Source organism: Diadema antillarum, unplaced genomic scaffold (assembly GCF_040938485.1).
Source record: "Diadema antillarum isolate AM-2024a unplaced genomic scaffold, OU_Dant_1.0 scf00000139, whole genome shotgun sequence".
Lineage (NCBI taxonomy): Eukaryota > Metazoa > Echinodermata > Echinoidea > Diadematoida > Diadematidae > Diadema > Diadema antillarum.
The window spans coordinates 2,896,285-2,916,153 of NW_027271028.1; the positions used below are offsets into that span (position 1 = coordinate 2,896,285).

The following is a 19,869-nucleotide window of genomic DNA, read 5'->3' on the forward strand; positions in this document are numbered from 1 at the left end:
TCAGTTGTGGAATACCACAAGGGTCTATTTTAGACCCTCTTTTATATCTCAAGTTAATATGCCAGTGATATAGCCAATGCTTCACCAACTTTATCCGACGTCTTGTTGTAGACGATGCAAATTTATTCTACCCACATGAAGATTCGCTGACACTTATCCGCACACTTGATTCTGAATTACGTAAAGTCTCTTCTTGGTTTAAAGTGTAACAACTTATCTTTAAACATTGATAAAGGTAATTCCATGCATGCATGCATTATAAAAATGTTAATTCGCCTCGTATTGAATGTAACTTGTATATTGATGGCCTGTCCCTTGTAGAAAAAAAAAAGAAAGGTCTACTAAATTCCTAGGTGTAACTATTGATGCCAATCTCACCTGGAGTGAACATATAAACAATATAGATACTATGATATCGAGAAATATAGGTACATTTCTTAAGCTTAAAGTTTCTTCTAAGAGAAAAGTTTCTTTTTATATAATGAACTGATTTTACCATGAATCACATACTGCGACACACAATGCACAGTGTATAGTGCATCGGGGTCCCAGATCGTGATAGCGGAATGGAGTCTTTACAGTCACTGTGTACAGTGTGACAATACTCTCATTAAAAGTAACAGTCACGCTCATTGTTAGTTTGAAATTCCATACCTTCTTTTGTTATGTTGATGTTACGCATTTGCTCTCAATCATGCAGAAACCATGTAAAAACAGTCTATTTCAGGCAGTTACAGTGTGAAGTTAATGTTTTCTGGCAACGTTAAGTCAGCCCCTCACATTCCATCCATATCATAACCACTCTAATTAAACCAAAGAAATGTATAAGATCATTTTACTCAGAAAGAAAGATTATCGTGGTAGATCTATCAATACACTTCCCTTCTGCAAATCTTTATGCCTAAATGCGTAGTTCAGGGTATCAGTATTTGGCGAGAATATACGATATATCAATGATCCTCTCGGCCGCGCTTGAAGGTAGAGGGACTATAGTAAGGTTGTGACATCTTCGTCAACAGCATCAACGACCCTTAACCGGCCACATTTGCCCTAAAATCGTCGTCGTGTGGCAAGGTTCGATGTCCAACGTCCGTCCAGTCACAATATAATATCATAATTGATGAGCATAAAGGCCACCGCACACTACACGACTTTCGGTCGCACGGCTGACCGACTTTGGATCTGAAATAAACAAGCGTATTTATTCTGAGGCTATTGTGATTCAATTTATGTATTTCGGATCCAAATTCGGTGAGCCGTGCGATCGACGGTAGTATAGTGTAGGTGGTCTATACTCGCTCGCGATCGCAGCGCTAGAGTTGACCTGAACACTGAATGAAAAAGGAGTATACGTGCAAAGTCGTCATAACCGGTGACCTCCAAGCGCTTCGCGTTTGTTTGAAAGGCACCTTGAGATCTAGAAAATTGCTAAAAGGCGGAATTTGGAGAATTCTTAAACTGTTTAAACAAGGTTGTTTTTTCTGAAGTGAGGCAGAGACTTCAAACAAAATTATCATGAAGTACTCCTTTTAGTGATATTGTATAATCAGAAAAAATGGTCTTCATCATTGAATGACCTGTTTTAAAGAGTTTCTTTTATATCGACATGATGGCGCAAGAGAATCTTTGTGTATGTGTGTGTGTGTGTGTGTGTGTGTGTGTGTGTGTGTGTGTGTTTGCACGCGCGTGCACGCAGTGTGTAGAGTTTTCGTACTGGAGAACCTGGTTGCAAATGTGCCCGTATCGCAAGTATGTGATACCTCAGGGTACCCATTGAGAATATGTTTTGCGCATATACGATGTTCCTCTGAAACATAGTGTAAACCACCACCACCCCCCTCAAAAAAAAAAAAACAACAACAACAACATACAAACAAAACGAACCAAATCAAACAATACAAACAGTGTAAACACACACACACACACACACACACACACACACACACACACACACACACAAAGAAACAAACAAGAATATAAAAAAAAATCTGGATGCATATTTGGCAATATGAATGCCGGTTTAATAATTGGGAGAATAGTGTTAGCCCGAAATGTGACACCTTTGGTAAGTAGACCATACTAAGATATAGGGGGAAAAAAAGTAAACCACCTTTGGGAAAGTTAGGTCCACGACAGAATGAAGGAAAAGAATAACATGCTCTTCATTGTACTGATAATGGGTCTTCTTGTGATGAAAGATTTATGACACACGGTTTCATAAAATAATTTCAATTATGATGATAAATCATCTATTACGTCGATTTCAAGTGTCATCGATACAATGTATCAACATGACTGTAATATGTCTACTATTACATTTCAAAGATTGCATTATCTGAGTTAAATAGCTATATTATTTAAGTTTCTGTACGACGTATTCCTGAGTTAGTGACATTGAAATCGTGTTTGAGATTGTAGCATAAAAAACATCAATAGGGAAAAAGATTTAGCTCAGTTTTTTTTTTCGAATCAGTCAAAGGAGAAACGAGCCTCTGTTCGAAGTTTGGTTTCTTCAATCCTTTTCTCCCTCCCTCTCTCTCTCTCTCTCTCTCCCGTCGGCTTCGCTTCGTTGTTGTTGTTTTTTTTTTTCATTTACAGACCACGAAAGTGGAGACCCGTGAAATCATAAAGTGATCATTGACTTACCTTCTTTTTTTGCGGGGGAGGGGTGCAAGGGAAGCTTTTGAAGTGAATAGTATTATAGTTGTGTGCCTAAAATCGAGCGGAAACTGCAAGACGAATTATGTGTTTGACGGAGTTACTCTAAACGGATTTTATCCCGCACACAAAGACTGACTGACTGAGAAAACAGAGTTAACGTTGCGTTGTCACAGCCTCGCTTCATGGATCTGTGGATTCGGCATAATGTGTTAGAAAACTGCGGTACGCAATGGTTTACGCCTGTACGTGGGAAACAATATTGTCCGCTCGCCTGTGCAGAGCGAGCATTTTGAGACAGCAGACTCAGGCGAATTAGTAGTTCTGCCACATGAGAACGTTCGCCACTCTTGGAGCGAGTGTGCATGCGTGTGTGTGTTTGTGTGTATGCTGCCGAGGGATCCGCCACCGACCGCGAGCGATCGGGGCAAGATATCGAGATGGAAATAAGTTGATCCTTATAGCATTTTCAGCGCCATTGATGAAGAAATTCTATTCTTGCTCTGTGATGATACTTGTCGTGGCTGGCGAGTGGACGCCAGACCTTTGTGCGCATTCCGTTTCGTACGTGTTGAATCGCCACCTGTTAATGAAGAAGAGACAGCGCTCATCCAGGAGGGCACAGCCGCATTACCATGGTTATAAGTGAGGACGGGTCCGCCGTCTCGTGTTCCCTCGGTCACAGCGAGAGAGGACGTGCGGTCAAGTTCTCAAGATGTCGCCGGAGCAGAAGGAGAAAAAGTGCCTACCTCGTAGCCTTGTGCGCCATTACTGCCTGCCTCGTCGTGGCGCCGTTATGCGCAAAGAGGCTTGTCACATATTTCAACGGCGCCACGGCCGACGGAGGAGTTGCCCTTCAGAATCGAAATGCACGATCGGGTAAGGGTAAGCCTTCATCTCGATATGACCGTCCTTTATTTTCACATCAGCCCCGACGATCAATGACATGAACGTGTGGAGGTATAAAAACGAGCAGTTTTTAACCTGCACTCATCCAACACACTCACTCGTAGGTACAATATGTTTGTATTATAAATATCATTGCTATGATAATAATCGTATGTACAGTGTACATATCAGTGCTAGAACTGTACCTGCAAATGCCTAATATAAAATGTGCAGAGACGGATTTGCTGTGTATAAAGTCGGCAGGGTTCCATAAAGTTGTAGGCTTACTAATGGTCAATTATTGATAGCAATAAAAGCATGAATTTCATACGAAAATGAGAGCAAAAAACATACACGTATACACACATGTTCATATCCTTATTTACATTTTTCCATTGGTCTATCAGTATATTTGTTCATCATTGTACATTGCATTGTGTGCATTTACATTACCATTCACTTCTATGCAGAGATATCCAAATGCTACGATCACTTTCACTCGTCAGAGTGACGCCTATCACCTTCCCCGTACTCGCACTATTTTTTGCAAAGAAAACAATTATGTTTACTGGACCCAGATACTGGAATAACCTCCCTCAAGATATTACTTCTTCCTTATCCCTATTCACCTTCAAACGCAAATTAAAACAGCTATTACTCAGTGGATACACTGTACCAGGCTTTTATCAACTTTTTTTAATACTCCCAGTCTCTTGTCTTTGTCCGCAGCACCAAGTTATGTAATGGTACAGTTATGTGAAACCTATAGCCTTCTTTTTCAAACACGGCGAGATCTCTACAGTCTGGATTGAGCGATATTCATGTGGTTCATTAGTTCATTCTTTGATATTGATTTTTGCACTAGTATAATTTTAGTTGGTCAAGATAAACATATCCGTTCTCCGTATAATTTCATGCCTATGAATTCGGGAACCTACAGTTTTAGAAGCGTCAAAACTTTTATGTAGGCCCCATCATATTTCTGACATTTACTTGTGACATCCTGAGATAATATGACCATATACATTTGTGTTAAGTGTGTCTTTTTTTTTCTTTCTTTCTTCTCTAATCAAATGACATGGTTGTACATGTATATACAATGTGTCCCCCAAAAGAATCACAATAAGATTTTCTTATTGATTACACCCAATATGATTAAACTGTCTAAATGCTACTTCAGGGTCTTAAAACATAACGTCTTAGCTCTATTTTGCAGAAAACCCCATTCAATTTGGTTAAGCAGTCACAGAGAAATGTGGATTGTTGTAAAGCATGTTATGAGTCTGATTCTTCCAAGTTTAGCACTTGTATGTTCTTGTGTGTGCTTGTGTGTGAACACAATAAACAGAACTTGGAGGGAAGAGATTCCTGACATGCTTTTCAAAATTCCTCATTTCTCTTTGACCACTGAAGTAAATCGAATGGGGTTTTCTATAAGATGTTTGCAATGAGTTATAGTTTCGTACCCTGAAATTGTATTTGGATTGATTCACTATTTTTAAAGTTATCATTGCGGAGGGTCCACACAATTACGGGATTTCTTGATTTCGAAAAACAAAAAATGCAAAAGAAGGAAGTCGTGTAATAATTGATTAAGAACGTGTTGCTCGCGCAGATAAATAGCATTTGTACTTACACATTTTGCATATACCGAGTAAACAGGATTAGGTTCAGCTGTGATAGACCTCCAGTGGCTACACTCTCTAAAAACCCACTTTTCCCATGGCCGATAAAAGAATGCAGCTGAGGTCCAAACGTGCATTAGTGCCCTCGTGTCCAGTCTAGTGATATCTTACAATCACTTTTCATGATATATAATTCTACCTGCCGTGGCATTTCCAGTGTAGCTATGTTTACAAAGAGCAGCTTTTCTGGATACATGTAAAGGTACCCGATGAATACATATTGACCTTCCATTATAACGTGCAAAATGCGTGTATATTTTCAGCCAGGCATTGATTTTTTTCTCTTTCTCTATGTGCACACAAGTAATCAATTCTTTCTATTGATTTCCCAGGAACAAAATATGAAAAACTAACGAAAAAAAATAGTGAAAAACTGAAAGCTAAAATCAAAATTAGTACAGCATGAATATCAGCTTAAGATGAAAATATTATTTTTTTTTGCATATGATTTTGCCTCACATATTTAGTCTTGTCTTACATGCATTACTTCCTCTATCATTATCATCATCACTATATTTTTGGCTCATCGTGATATAAGTATATCTACACCAACATAACCAGGAAAGAAACCTGATATACATCGCGCAGTTACAAAGGAGCTGTAGAAAGAAATGCAGAAGGAAGAAGGCATATATATATATATATATATATATATATATATATAATACATGTTACACACATATATATGTATATATATATATATATATATATATATATATATATATATATATATATAGGTGTGACGGAGGAATGGCTGCTGGCAGACGTTGCAGTATGTTTGCTTTGCATATATATATATATATATATATATATATATATACATATATCTATATATATATCCCTAGTTGGCACCTTAGGGAGACATATTGGGGGGAAGTGTCTTCATTAGGGAGACAACTGGTCATTAAGGAGACAATTTTCGTGTCTCCATTGCGTAAATTGCCATTGAACATGTATTTTAAAATTTGCATATAAAACAAATGGAAATGTCTTCCAAATGACCCATCTAGGAGTATATATATATATATATGTGTATATATATATATATATATATATATATATATATATATATATATATATTAATATATATATATATTACATAGACAGGCGCTGGCCGGATATGGGAGACACAATGTGTAATACGCACAGCTGCCTACTCAATGGTAGCAACATGTATGCCTACGTATAGGCATATCAATTTTGCGTGAACGTTATATAACGTCCTCGTCAGCCGGTCTGCGTTCAGAAATATTTGATAATTTGCTCAATGAATGGTCACCTGTACCGTGCCCAGATTTAACCTTTTTTTTCAGTGATTTGGGGGTAGTGAACGCCTGAATTTATTTAGATGAAAATCAGATGTAAATGTGTGTTAATTATGTTTGGAATAATATATAATTCATGTGAGTTGGAGTCTGATATCCCCCTTTCCCCTTAACTATTTGATTGAAAAAAAAAATCACGCCAAGGTCACATCCGGATAACAGAAAGATCTTGATAAAGGGAGGCCAGATCGAAGAGGTTTGACTGCATAATAATGATATGTATAAATAAATGATAAATAAATATATAAACAAACAAATAAATAAATAAATGAATAAATAAACAAACAAATAAAAAAACATATATATATATATGTTTGTATATATGTATATATATATATATATAGAGAGAGAGAGAGAGAGAGAGAGAGCAAATTAGGACAGGAAGCCCGCAAAATTAAATCATTTACTGTATTTACAAAATGCAAATGTGAATCCCTCCCAGCTCCCATACAAGTAACTTTTCACGAACACACATTAAATTGTATTGTTCAGTCCCAGTAAAGATTGGTAGTAATGATTCATTTATTTTGTAATAAAGCTTAATTATTAGGAAATCTGAAAGAAAATGGAAATCACAAAATAAATGCGGGTATATTTTCAAGCTTTATTTTGAAATCTTCTTGACCTTACGAAATCATCATAGAGGTTGCTGAAACGAAATATGTTATAAAAGAGGAAAAATATTCTCGAAACTACTCTTGTGAGAGGTCATGGTCACTCCACATTTATGTTTACAACTGAAAAAAGTGGGTTTTTTGTAGAATCGGATAAAGAATAACAGATTTGTGTATCTCTAAATAACCTATGCGTTTTCACAAAAGAGTAATACTCGTCTTGACCCACATATCATATATATGCAATATATTAACAAGAACAGGCCTTGAATTCCTTTTGATCTGGGGTCATGGCTCCTTTGGCCTTGTCTCTCAAGCTTTTTGAAGAGACATCAGAGCCAATAAGAGAAGCATCAGGCTAAAATCAATTTACCTGAAAAAAAAAATGTTTTGCGTGTCAACATAAGTTACCACCGTTGTTTCAGGATCGATGTGATACTGAACTATGAAACCTTGAAATGATTTTTATTCAATAACTACCAGGGAAATGAATATATGATATTCATCTTTGGCCACATTCTGAAAGAGAAATATATGTGTACGTGTACAACACAGTTTTGGTTGTTATCGATGGGGTATAACTAAAAGCTGTTAGACTGATGAAGTTCCCGTCTGTGGAAAATCATTTGCACATTAATTATACTGCAGATGTTCAGACTCCTTTATTAAGCTTTCATTATTTTATGTCAGGTTCTGGTGAAACTTCTGCTGTACTTTTTGTTTGATCTTTCTCCGATTTTGAAGTCAACCATAGATTTTTGATGAAATTACAGTGTCAAAAACATATTTTCATTTTCGGTGTAAGGCATTGACGGCATGTCTGCAAGTGGTTACATTGACGTAAAAAGTAAAACGCCAGAGAACCCCTTTTAATCGCTCACTGGCAAAAGAAACCATATTAAACAGAAGTTTATCTAACCGACTGCCCTGAAGTATCCATAGATAGATATAAGTAACCATATATATATACTTCTGTATAAGAACTTTATTTGTTTCCATATAAAGGAAGATGGCCCTATTGATTAAGAAAAAATACCTAGAAAAGGATAGCAGGTATTTTACACCCTTCGCCCAGAGAGTTTTTATACCAGTTCGCCCTGGCGCCAAATTATGTTCACGTGATACGTGACGCTGTATCATAAATTGATTGTTTTGCATGTGCATTGTTCAGTATTGTGGTCAGCTGAAAGTATGACCAGCAGCATACAGTCTTAGATAAATTGTATCTTTAAGTATCCATTGTAAACTATATGACATTTTAAAAAGTGATTAAATTTTGAGGTTTTTCTAGCGCAGTCAGGAGTCAGTGAAGGCAGCTGAAGGTCCACCCAGCATTAAACAATCTTAGATGAATAATAGTTTTAGGTTTTTTATTGTAAACTGTAACATTAAAAAAGGAATAAACTCTGAATTTTTTTAAGCGCAGTCAGTGAAGGTCATGCAGCTTAAGATATGATCAGCACTAAACAGTCTTAGATGAATAACATCTTTAAGTTTTTATTGTAAACTGTAACATCAAAAAATGGAATCCCAATTTCTTTGTTCACCTTTCCATTTAAAAAGTAAAAAGAATAAATTCTGAGGTCTTTCAAGCGCAATCACCAAAGGTATGCAAGTGAAATTGTTTGTAGAAAACCTGATACATGCAACCGTCAATATTGCCAGTGACAATTCTCATCAACTTTCTACATTTCTACTTTTGCATCTTCGTTACTCTTCGCTTCCGCGCCCATTTTGATTCATTTTGTGATTCAACTCATCATCAAATGAAAAAAAAAGAAACAGGGTTTTGTGAAAACATTTTTGGTCCTTTTTTTCTTCCTTGCTTTTAGTGTTGACAACAAAAGGTGAAGAGCAAAAGAATAAAAATGTATCCTTATCATACAATGTCAGTGTGACGTGAATATACCATAAAGTCAAGATCCAAGAAGGAAAGTATTCTTATTAAAAAAAAAAACAAATCTCTTTTTTCCCTGGTGTAATAACTACGAGTTTGTGAGATGAGGGCGAAAAATAGTAATGATGAATTTCAAAGTCGACATTATTGAAGTCAAATTCCTTTCAACTGTGCATAGTCGTATAACTCTACGGGGAAAAAATAAAAGTATTTGAAATCAATCTTACAGTCTAACTGATCACTCTTACTGATGAGGGTTTTCGCACATGACTATCTTTCTGTAATCTATATGCGCACCATGTTTATCGCATACGATTGTGAGTTCAAACGTTTTGATCTTTACAGATAATGAGCGGGAGGGTAGTGTCAAAGTATGATTATTGTTTAAGTTTCAGTAAGTTTTATTTCTCCACTTGTACATAACAGAAAATAAGTATAACAGTATCAAACATTTTATTCACAAGTCATGAAAATATAAACAAGATTTTACATTACAAGTATATGATTTTGTGGAAAAATACATGAATTTCATTTCAGATCTTTAAGTGTACAGGTGGGGGAAGACCGTTTTCAATAAGCAAATCGCTTGACTTGGACAACGGCCTCTGAACATAATATGCCTTGTAATATTTTTTTTTTCTTTTTAAACTAAATAAACGGAACACACATACATAGAACAAATAACGTAAATCTTGAAAGTATTTGTTGACAATACTGTCAACATTTTTATAATTCAAGGTGAATACATCTCACCAGCTCTAGTGAATCAGTATTTTCCCGTTAATACACAACCTCTTGGTACACATGAATTCTTGCTAAGCCAACATACGAGTATAATTATGTGGGAAACAACAAGCAAAAAATGAGACAGGATATGATTTCCGCAGCTTTTCAGCGGATCTTCCGCTGGTGGTGATATTGCCAGATCGTCGGGACAAAACACCGAGATAATTATGCAAGCGAAGTGAGTGAGCTCAGGATGATGTATCCTTTTGAAGCCAATAAGAAAGCACTCTTTTATAGATGTGTTCTATCTATACTCGTATGTAGCGTCTACCCATGTATAGAAGATGTGAGTTTTCAATTCTTCAATTTCCTTTTTCGCTCGTTTGATTTCATATGTTAGGTGTGATATCTTATATCAATTATTTTATAGATAGAGAAAATATTTTATATTTAGAATACTTATGAACTCAGCAATCAATTCCATCAGTGAGCGCAAGCGCGGTACGGTTTTGTTAATAGGAATGTACGTGTATTTCTCCTCTTATCTACTTACATAGATTGAATGCTATTTTTCACTATGACTTGTATAAAGCATCTGTAAATTATATACAACCGTATAAAACTTGGTAAGTTCAGGGAACCCAGTTGATAGGTTAATCTTGCATTTTAGATGTATACAAATTCAGCGATATAGGAGATGTACAAGAGGGAGAACTATAAAGAAATTCCATAAACTTTGATAGGTGTACGATAATATTTTGATAGTTTGCATTCATTCACCTTTTGATGGTTGTCGATTCTAATCAGTCAATATTATCATAACAAGCGTGATAATGGTGGTAAGATGACGATAAACTATACTGCTGTGATACTAGTACAACCACCGATGAAAAGTGTTGGTAGTAATGATAATGATAATGAGAATGGGTATATTGCTATCGTAATTAACACCGTCAGTATCACCATCATTAATCTTATAGTAACAATTTCCAGTCACCATTCTCTTTTATCATTTTCATTACTTGGACATCTATCTTTTACAATTTCTTTTCATAGCTTAGTGAAAAGCGGAGTTCTTGGATGACGAAACATGCACTGTCCCAATCCTACTATACCACGTCCGCTCCTTTTGTGCACCACTTTTATGATTAACTGTGCCTAACTTTTCTTTGGTTTTTTTTTTCTATGCTGGATCATTGGCTTCATGTCGAGCGTACTACCGTGCAATTTCATTGAAGTGTAATGAGCTTTTGAAATTTGCTGAGTTTTTTTTCTTTTGTATTCATTTCATGCGTTGAATTTCTCACACATTGAAGCGAAACGAGATGGTTGGGGCTTATAATTGTAATATGATCGTTATTTTTTTCATCACGCTTGTCGCTTAACTTGTTCCTTTCTGCTTGTTCCTTGTTTCAATATAGTCCATGGGCCAGGCCAGATATTGGTACCATCTGAGGTGGCAAAACCTTTTTGGTGTCATTTTGTTTGTCGGGCATAGATATGCTTATCAAGCTATGATAGCATTTCCAAATGAGTAGCTTAGTCATAGTAAATGAATTTTTAACCAATTTGGTCTCGTTGTTATATCCCTATACTTCTGAATCGAAACTAACCGCCATACAAAGAAGAGCACTGTCTTCTGTATGTTCCATAGAGCTGTAAAATGCAGCTCTATGGTATGTTCACAGGTGTTCTGTTGTAAACGCGGTGCGCTTAGTCTTTATTCAAGGCAGCGAAGGGAATATCCAAAGGTTATGATGTCCACAGCGCTTAGTCTTTATTCTAGACGGCGAAGGGAATGTCCAAAGCGTATGATACAGTGTATATCCTTTTATCTAAAAACAACAACAACAACAAAAGCAATTCCTCGTGAATTTTACCGTATCTTTCAATTATTTATCATTTTCCGGCGAAAACGCTACGGTGAAAACGCTGATACCACGCCAATGTCGCTTTATTTCCCTCCAACAATGAAAGATAATGCAAAAACAATGTACCGGTACACTACAATACATTATAATAACTAACATTGTAAATGAACAGAGTTATTTTTGTTTAAAACTGATGTATTTGTTGATAGGGTGGTATAAAAACAGTATAGATAATCCCTTTTATGAGGAACTTTCGATATGATAACGGTACATTGGTCTAGATAAAGAACTAAGCGCACCGCGTGACAGCTGTGGACATCATAGCCCTTTGGATATTCCCTTCGCTGCCTTGAATAAAGACTAAGCGCACCGCGTTTACAACAGAACACCTGTGGACATACAGAAGGCAATGCTCTTCTTTTTATAGCGGTTTAGTTTCGATTCAGAAGTATAGGGATATAAATACGAGACCAAATTGGTTAAAAATTCATTTATTATGACTAAGCTACTCATTTGGAAATGCTATCATAGCTTGATAAGCATATCTATGCCCGACAAACAAAATGACACCAAAAAGGTTGTGCCACCTCAGATGGTACCAACAACCCATTTTTCGCGTCTTGGCCCATGGACTAATACTGTCATTCATGGTACATTGTCATTAATGGGACTAAATGTATATGGCGAAGTGCAAAAGATTGAATCACTGTAATATACTCGTGTTGTTGTTGGTTTTTTCGTCCGAAGTCGGTGCAGTGAAATAGATCGTACGGATAAATTATAGTTTAAAATGTCCAACTTCTTTATACTTTGTTGCTCAGTGTGTTGCGATTATAGTGTCAGTAGATAGACTTGCAGAGCGTTTCTATAAATACATAACTATACTCAGCCGAAATAATCACAAACTATTTTCCAAACGCAACGTTGAGGAGCATCACGCCACGTATATATCGTTCACAGTCGTTGCTCCTTCTGAAAGTTTGCTATGATATAGATCTGAGTGAACATCTGATTTATCATCGGGGTTTTTTTTTTATTCATTTTGACAGCTTTATTGCGATTATTGAGAAATTACCATTCGACGTTAATAAACATCGATTATTCAGACCTTTAGTATATTAGCCGTGATTTTAAAGCAAAACATCATATAGGGATACAGTATTTACTCGATTTTGACTTAAACCAATGACCTCCTGATCGCTAGACAAGCGTCATATCCTCTAAACTATTATATTATACCGAGCTTTCCGCACGATAGCTGCATGTGCTGGTTATAATAATGTAATATATCAAACAACTTATAAAGCGCAAAACCTATAGACATATATTCTTCATGCGCTGCAAAAGCTTCTGATGTGCTTGATGATAATAAACAGTTAAATGAAAAGATGTGTTTTGAGTCGTGATTTAAAGACTGCTATACAGTTGGGGATTTCCGGACTTCTAATGGTAGATCGTTCCAGAGTTTGGGAGCTGCACAGGCAAATGCTCTGTCTTCCAATGTTACTTTTGTTTATAAGTGTTGAAATTTGTACGAGAAGAGTGTCCTTGAAACTGCGCAGATTATGAGTATGTCTGCGAGATTTACATGCTAATAATTCGGGTATGTAACTGGGGGCTTGACCGATGAGTGACTTATATACAATCAACAAAATCTTAAACAATATTCGTTCACGAATCGGAAGCCAGTGTAAATCTTTCAGAAGAGGAGTAATCCTTGAGAACCTGGGTTTGTTACAGATAAGCCTTGCGCATGAGTTTTGGACTCGCTGCAGGCGCCCAACTTGAGAATCAGGGAGTCCATTATAATAACCCAATGCAATAATCCAATTTACTAACAATACATGCTTGGACGATCATTTTCATACTATTCTCATCAAAATATTTCCTGATACGTCTAAGATTGTATATCATATGGTATGATGATTTACAACATTTGTGATGTGTGCTTCCATGTTCAGATGTGTGTCAAAGCACACTGACCAGGGTTCCTAACAATGGAAGATGACTTTATGACAGTACTTCCAACCGATATCCCATCAAAAGAAAGTTTAGATATTTGCTTGGATGTGCCAATCAATAACAGTTCAGTCTTACTGTCATTTAGCATGAGTTTGTTTTGCAGCATCCATTCACGCACATAATTGACACATGTTTCCATGTGAGTGATGCTTTGCTACTGAGCAAGTGCGTCAGGTGTGAACGACAAAAAAATACATCTGTGTGTCATCTGCGTAGCAGTGTCAGGATACACCAGGAAACTTATCGTACACATTTTTTATCAGATTGCTTGTGTACAAAGTAAAGAACAGAGGGCCCAGCCGAGACCCCTGTGGGACTCCGGGGGCACTGGGAAAAAATCAGAAACAGTACCATCAACATCGATCTGCATGTTGATATCTATCTGCTAAGTATGGTTACGGTCCCTTGTAGCACTGGGTACTGCGGATTAATTATTCAAATTAATGCTTCTTACGTCGAGTTAATCTTATTGCACCTGTGATCGTTGAGTGTTGCAATAATAAAAATAAAGCAAATAACCCACTGGTATAAAGGATCAGAACCATCACTGACTATCGAGTAGAAGTTCGGTTAGATAGTCTATACTTGATACTTGATCTAGCAATCAGGAGGTCGTTGGTTCGAGTCCAACCAAGAGTATGAGTGCCTATGATTTTTCATCATGGCTAGATGCTACTAAAACTCTGAATAATCGCTGTTCCTTTACATCGCTGAAGGGCAATTTTTCAATCAATTGCAACAAAAACAACTCGACGCGAGAACAGCTATATCATAGATTTGGACAGCTTTATTCTGGATATTCACATTCTCATTGGTCCCCACTCATGTCATTGCCTTTAAACTGTTCATTCAAAGATATTATGAAACATGAATAGTATCTCATGAGATGGTACATAGAGCGTAAGCCAGCCCAAGTTATTACAACCCCCGACCTCACGGCAAAGATTTGTGCAACATAAAGCGAGAAGAATACTATTCTCTTTTCTATTTTGAAAACCTACTGAAACATGCCTGATATTTGGAACGTCACTAAATGGGATGAGCAAGCACAAGCATGTACTATCACAGACAATGCACAGGTTCAAAGGTGTAGCTGTTTCCTAGGTGAGCGTTTTTATTGATATTTAACCGGGATAAATGCCATACCAATGCAATGTGAATCTAATACTTTGCCGTGTCACTTGAATGATCTAAATACTTTAAAAGCAGCAACAGTAACGACAATCTTTCAAGTATAAAAGAAGGTAAAATTCTATATCTCTCTTGCACTCGCCCGCCCCGAACACTTCGGCAAAAGTCATTGTCAGAATTCACTTGGCTTTGCTGTTTGAGTTATGCATTCAGCCGCACCGCCGTGCAGGTGGTTTGCTGTTCATTACATTCACCATTGTTAGATGGGCTTTTCAAACTCGAAAATGCGATGGCCCTTCGATTCTATACAATATTAGATATACCTTTCCAGTGATGGCTTCTAAGCTGTGCGCTGGTATAGTAGCCTTCGGTGCCACCTTTTCTTCCGAAGATGTCACAATTAGTTTAATTCGAAGTAATTTAACCTCTTCTTCAGTAGTAATGAATGCACTTTTGACTTGTGTTTTAGCTTTACATGTCGTCTGTTGCTGTCAGATTGGTCCATTTTATGACGTCAGTGAAACCTTCGCCGAATTTTCCCGAATTCATCCCGAAGTGTTTGCATTACAGCAGACATCGTATGAAGTTCTCTTTGCTTTTGATGCATTTCCCATCGTGGAATGAGCAAAAGCCTTACATTTTGTCATTAACAAGAATCTAGAATAACCACAGCAAAAAAAAAAAAAAAAAAAAAAAAAAAATTAAAAGAAAAAAATGTGCCGAATGGTAATTTTCTTTGGATGTTCACTTTAAACGCCAAAAGCTGGTCAACTTCAAATATAATGGAGTCCCGGGCGCAATCTCACCTCCCCCTCAAGCATTAGCACATATAAGATATGATATCTTACATGCTTTTCTGTGTTTAGCATACTGAAAGACTACTCGACTTACCTACAAGTATTACTCTGGAAGACATGGAAATGACATCGAATGTAACATGTCATGTATAGGCAACAAGTCGTTGGGATTTGTACTTTTCATAACAAATTAGATTTGTGGAACTCTCTTTATATTTCGTATCCTGTCGTATATTATTGTGACATTTATAGCTCTCACCTCCCGTGACGGCGGCAGGTAGATTTAACTAACTAAAAAGTTGTAAAACTCGTAAGTTTTTAACAGCTTGTCCAAATTTCATCCGATTTTACTGATGTGTTCTACCTTTTTGCATTCACAGCATTCACATTAAGTTGTGTTGGTCCGTGAAATCACCATTAAAGGAACATCATTGCTATAATGCCCCGGGATATTTGCATTCATTATATAGGGTTTGCAATCTTTTGACCGAGTTGTGTCAATTGTTGCTAGAAATGTTACTTCCTAATAAAACCGAAAAAAGGTATTGTACTTTATTCATCTACCCATACATTTATGCATTTACTATTCAGAAAGCAGATACTCCATGCCATTGTTTAAGTACAACACTTTAAATCTGGGGAAAAAACGCAATGGGAACCCCGAACCGCGCTGTTCCTATATAACAAAAATCTCGTTTCAATTTTTCTTTCGCCTTCCGTGCAGAGTGGGTTGAAAGTGTGTACCACCACGCGGGGATCGGATTCTTTTCGAGGGTTGTCAGTCGTACACAAGTACAGATATAAGTAGATCTATTTCCCTTTGATTTAGCTGAGAGAGTCGCTATTTTTCTCATGATCTTAGTGTCAGAAGTAATGGAAGTGGGTGCAACCTAATCAGGACACGCTGGTATACAGGGTATCGAGTTCTAAGTCATGACCATGTCTGTGTTTTATCTTTACAAATCACTGATGGGGGAAGGGCGGAATCAGTTGATCCCCCTACCTCCACTCCCGCTCAAGCGAGAAATCATATTTCCGACTTCCGTTTCACTATGGACGGTCTGAAGACACAAAATGACGATATGGCTTTCTTGTGGTCTGGTGTCGCGCATGTATATTTTCAACACTATAATTATGACAATCACGGATACACGCATAGCACACACGCACACATAAAGGAGTGTACAGATTTTGCACTCTAAAAGAAGAAATCTACCCCTAAAATAAATAAAATTCAAAAGAAAGAGAAAATATTCCCTACATAACGATACAAACAATAACAAAATAGGATAAGAAATAAGGAAGATATGACATTTTCAAATTTCACATTTTTTTCAGAAATCATTTCTTGATCAGTCCTTATGAATATTCAAATGAACGAGGTGATGATTTCATACCCCTAACATTTTTAATGTATGTTATATACAAAATTCAAAAGAAAAAATATGTTACTTGGGGCTAAAACAACTGAGGGTATGTTTTCATACCAAGATATATCAGAGTTAATATTTGTTCTTTTTTATTTAGGGTGGTTAAGTCAAGATTTAAATTTTATACAGCTGGAATATCACATTTTTGTCATTTCTGTATATGAAATGAATAGGAAAATACGGTGAGAGCATGACATCGCCAACTTGCTCATTTGAATATTCATACCGATTGGTCAAGAAATGTTTTCCGAAAAATGTAAAATTTCAAAATGTCATATCTTCCTCACTTCTTATCCGATTTTTTTTTTTTGTGGTCATTTTTGTATCATTCTGTTGGGAATATTTTTCTCTTTCTTTTGAAGTCTATTCATTTTTGAGGTGGATTTCCTCTTTAATTCGACTTCTCACACTTTGGCGGGATTATGAGTGTTTAAGTTTGTGTGGGTGTGTATATGCTAGACATACTGTAGAAACGGCTAATCTTTGTGTGCGTCTGTATTGAGTATTATAGGAGGAGACAAGCGGATGTTATACAAACTTTCGCATTTCGAAGTTCCACGAAATGTTACCATTAATTCTGTGTTTTTTTATACGACTGCCACCGTCACTGCATGTTGCTACTCATTCAGCTGGTTTGATCCGATATAGGTATATTATCTTTTGTGGCAAGGTGCGCCGACGGGAACTGATTGCCTGAATTGCTTCCAGTGTTTTCGTTTCTTTCTTTCGCGACCGCTTTGAAAACAGTAACGTTAATTTGCAATATCACCTCTTCATTAATCCTTAGTGTTTCTCTAAGTTGAATACTATGGGTGAACATTATTATCATAGGCTCACAAAACTCTCACTAAACCACTCTTAAATTTTCACTACACCCGGTAATTACATTTTCTGTGTACATGCTCTGAGCTTCGTGGGAAGTGTGTACTAAACATTATTGTATTGGTTTTTTTTTTATGAAATCGACATGAACATCTTTCATTTTGCGCCTTTTAATGTTTTTCAACAGAATTTTGGTATGGCGCCATGTGAAAATGAACGTTGTGAATCATCATCATCATCATCATCATCATCATCACTTTCGCATATGTGTGTGCGTGTGTGTGTGTGCGTGTGTGAGTACATGTGTGAGTTGCAATAACCTAGCAATTGTAACTCTTAGAAGAGGAGTATAAGGGTTTATTGCTCTTCACAACAGTCTTATATAGAAAGAGATAACTGTTAGTTAGGCCTATTATGATACTTTTTTTTCCACACATGAAACCCAATCAACTGGCAATAGTAAAGTTTTAATTTGACGACTTCATCATGCAAGCTATTGTGTTCGGACGTGGGGTTGCGACCACCATGCGGTGAAAGCATGATTTGATCATAAAATTCCATAACTTTACGTCCCTATTCTTAGGGTGGAATATTCCTTTCCAAACAGTGTTACAAGCAGTAGACAAATTGAACAATATATTGATAAAATCATTAAACTTTGAAAAAAAATCCCTCCTCTTATTATGTATCAATCATTCCTCTCGATTTTCGATTCACTTCACTTCAATTCACTTCAATTCAATTCAATTCATTTCAATTCAATTCAATTCAATTCAAATCAATTCAATCAGTTTAATTCAATTCAATTCAATTCAATTCAATTCCATTCAATTCAATTCATGTATAATACCCTTCATAATAGGCTCTCCTCTCTAACTTGTGCCCTTCCCTTTCCACCTATACGGCACCCTGTTGCCTTCCTATATACTCCCTTGTACTGGCTTAATCATATCTTACTTTCCTATAACCCAAGAACACCCCCCCCCCCACACACACACACAATCACACACACGTACACACATCACATCCACCCACTTTTTCCAGTATTATGTTCATTTCATTTATTAATACATATTCCACCTGAATGTATAAATACACGGAATGAATATACAAAGGATAATATTTCCAAAGAATACAAATAAACAAATTATAGACAGTGTGAATGAAATTACAAAAACCACGACACTCCCCCCCCCCCTCACAAAATGTACGTAGCTACTTGACAACCTGTTTGATCATCTGGACATCTGTGTTATACACCCTATTTAATATGCCCTATTCCGTACACCCTTCATAGGTCCACTCATGCACACACCTACACACAGGCTACTCTCAAAACATACACACAATCATAATCATTATAGTTACCTCCATGACTGTCGTTATCTGAATAGAAATCGAAGAGGGAAAAAGGCATCGCCTATCATAACAGATTTGCAGTAAAGCTTAAATACACGGTTCAGTTGCGGCATCAGCAGGTATTATATCAGCTTTGACTACGTCATGCATCCCACAAGGGGCGGTGGTAAAGTTGCCCATTGATTACCCAAATTGAATAAAGCTCCCAAAATGAACTTACAAAAGCCAAATCAAGGTATGAAACTGTAATTCAGTATACAGACACTCACACACAGACACAGATACAGACTCAGACAGACAGACAGACACACACACACACACACACACACACACACACACGCACACATACATTTAAAAGGGGAAGACTTGCGGAAAGGATTATCCCTGATCGGGTTTAGTTTGTACTATAGACCAAAAATTCAGACAACACGTCCTTTGTCAGTTTCCAAAGGTGTGGGTTTCTCTTTGGTTCGACCAGTCATCCCGTTTCCCGTTCAGAATGCTTTCTTTTGAGGACTGCCAATGGCCGTAAATCGTGAAAAGGAACATGTGCTGTGAAGAATATCATGCAAATCCACGACATTGGTGTTTTTCAGCAGCTGTTTTCACCGATTTGCCATCATGTTCAGTTAGTACCGCCAATT

At 36.9% G+C, this 19,869-nt stretch overlaps 1 protein-coding gene across 2 annotated transcripts in view; it reads left to right on the forward strand.

Annotated features, from left to right (window-relative positions):
- The first annotated feature begins 3,018 nt into the window (after positions 1-3,018).
- The window catches only part of LOC139721181 (sodium/potassium/calcium exchanger 5-like), a 49,524-nt gene continuing 32,673 nt past the window's right edge, over positions 3,019-19,869 (forward strand). Inside the window, exon 1 of one of the 2 annotated variants that reach the window (XM_071632508.1) lies at positions 3,019-3,543. In XM_071632508.1, the coding sequence (XP_071488609.1) occupies positions 3,294-3,543 (250 nt within the window). In that variant the 5' untranslated portion in view covers positions 3,019-3,293. The remainder of the gene's footprint in view (positions 3,544-19,869) is intronic. The other variant, XM_071632509.1, reaches the window with a different exon arrangement.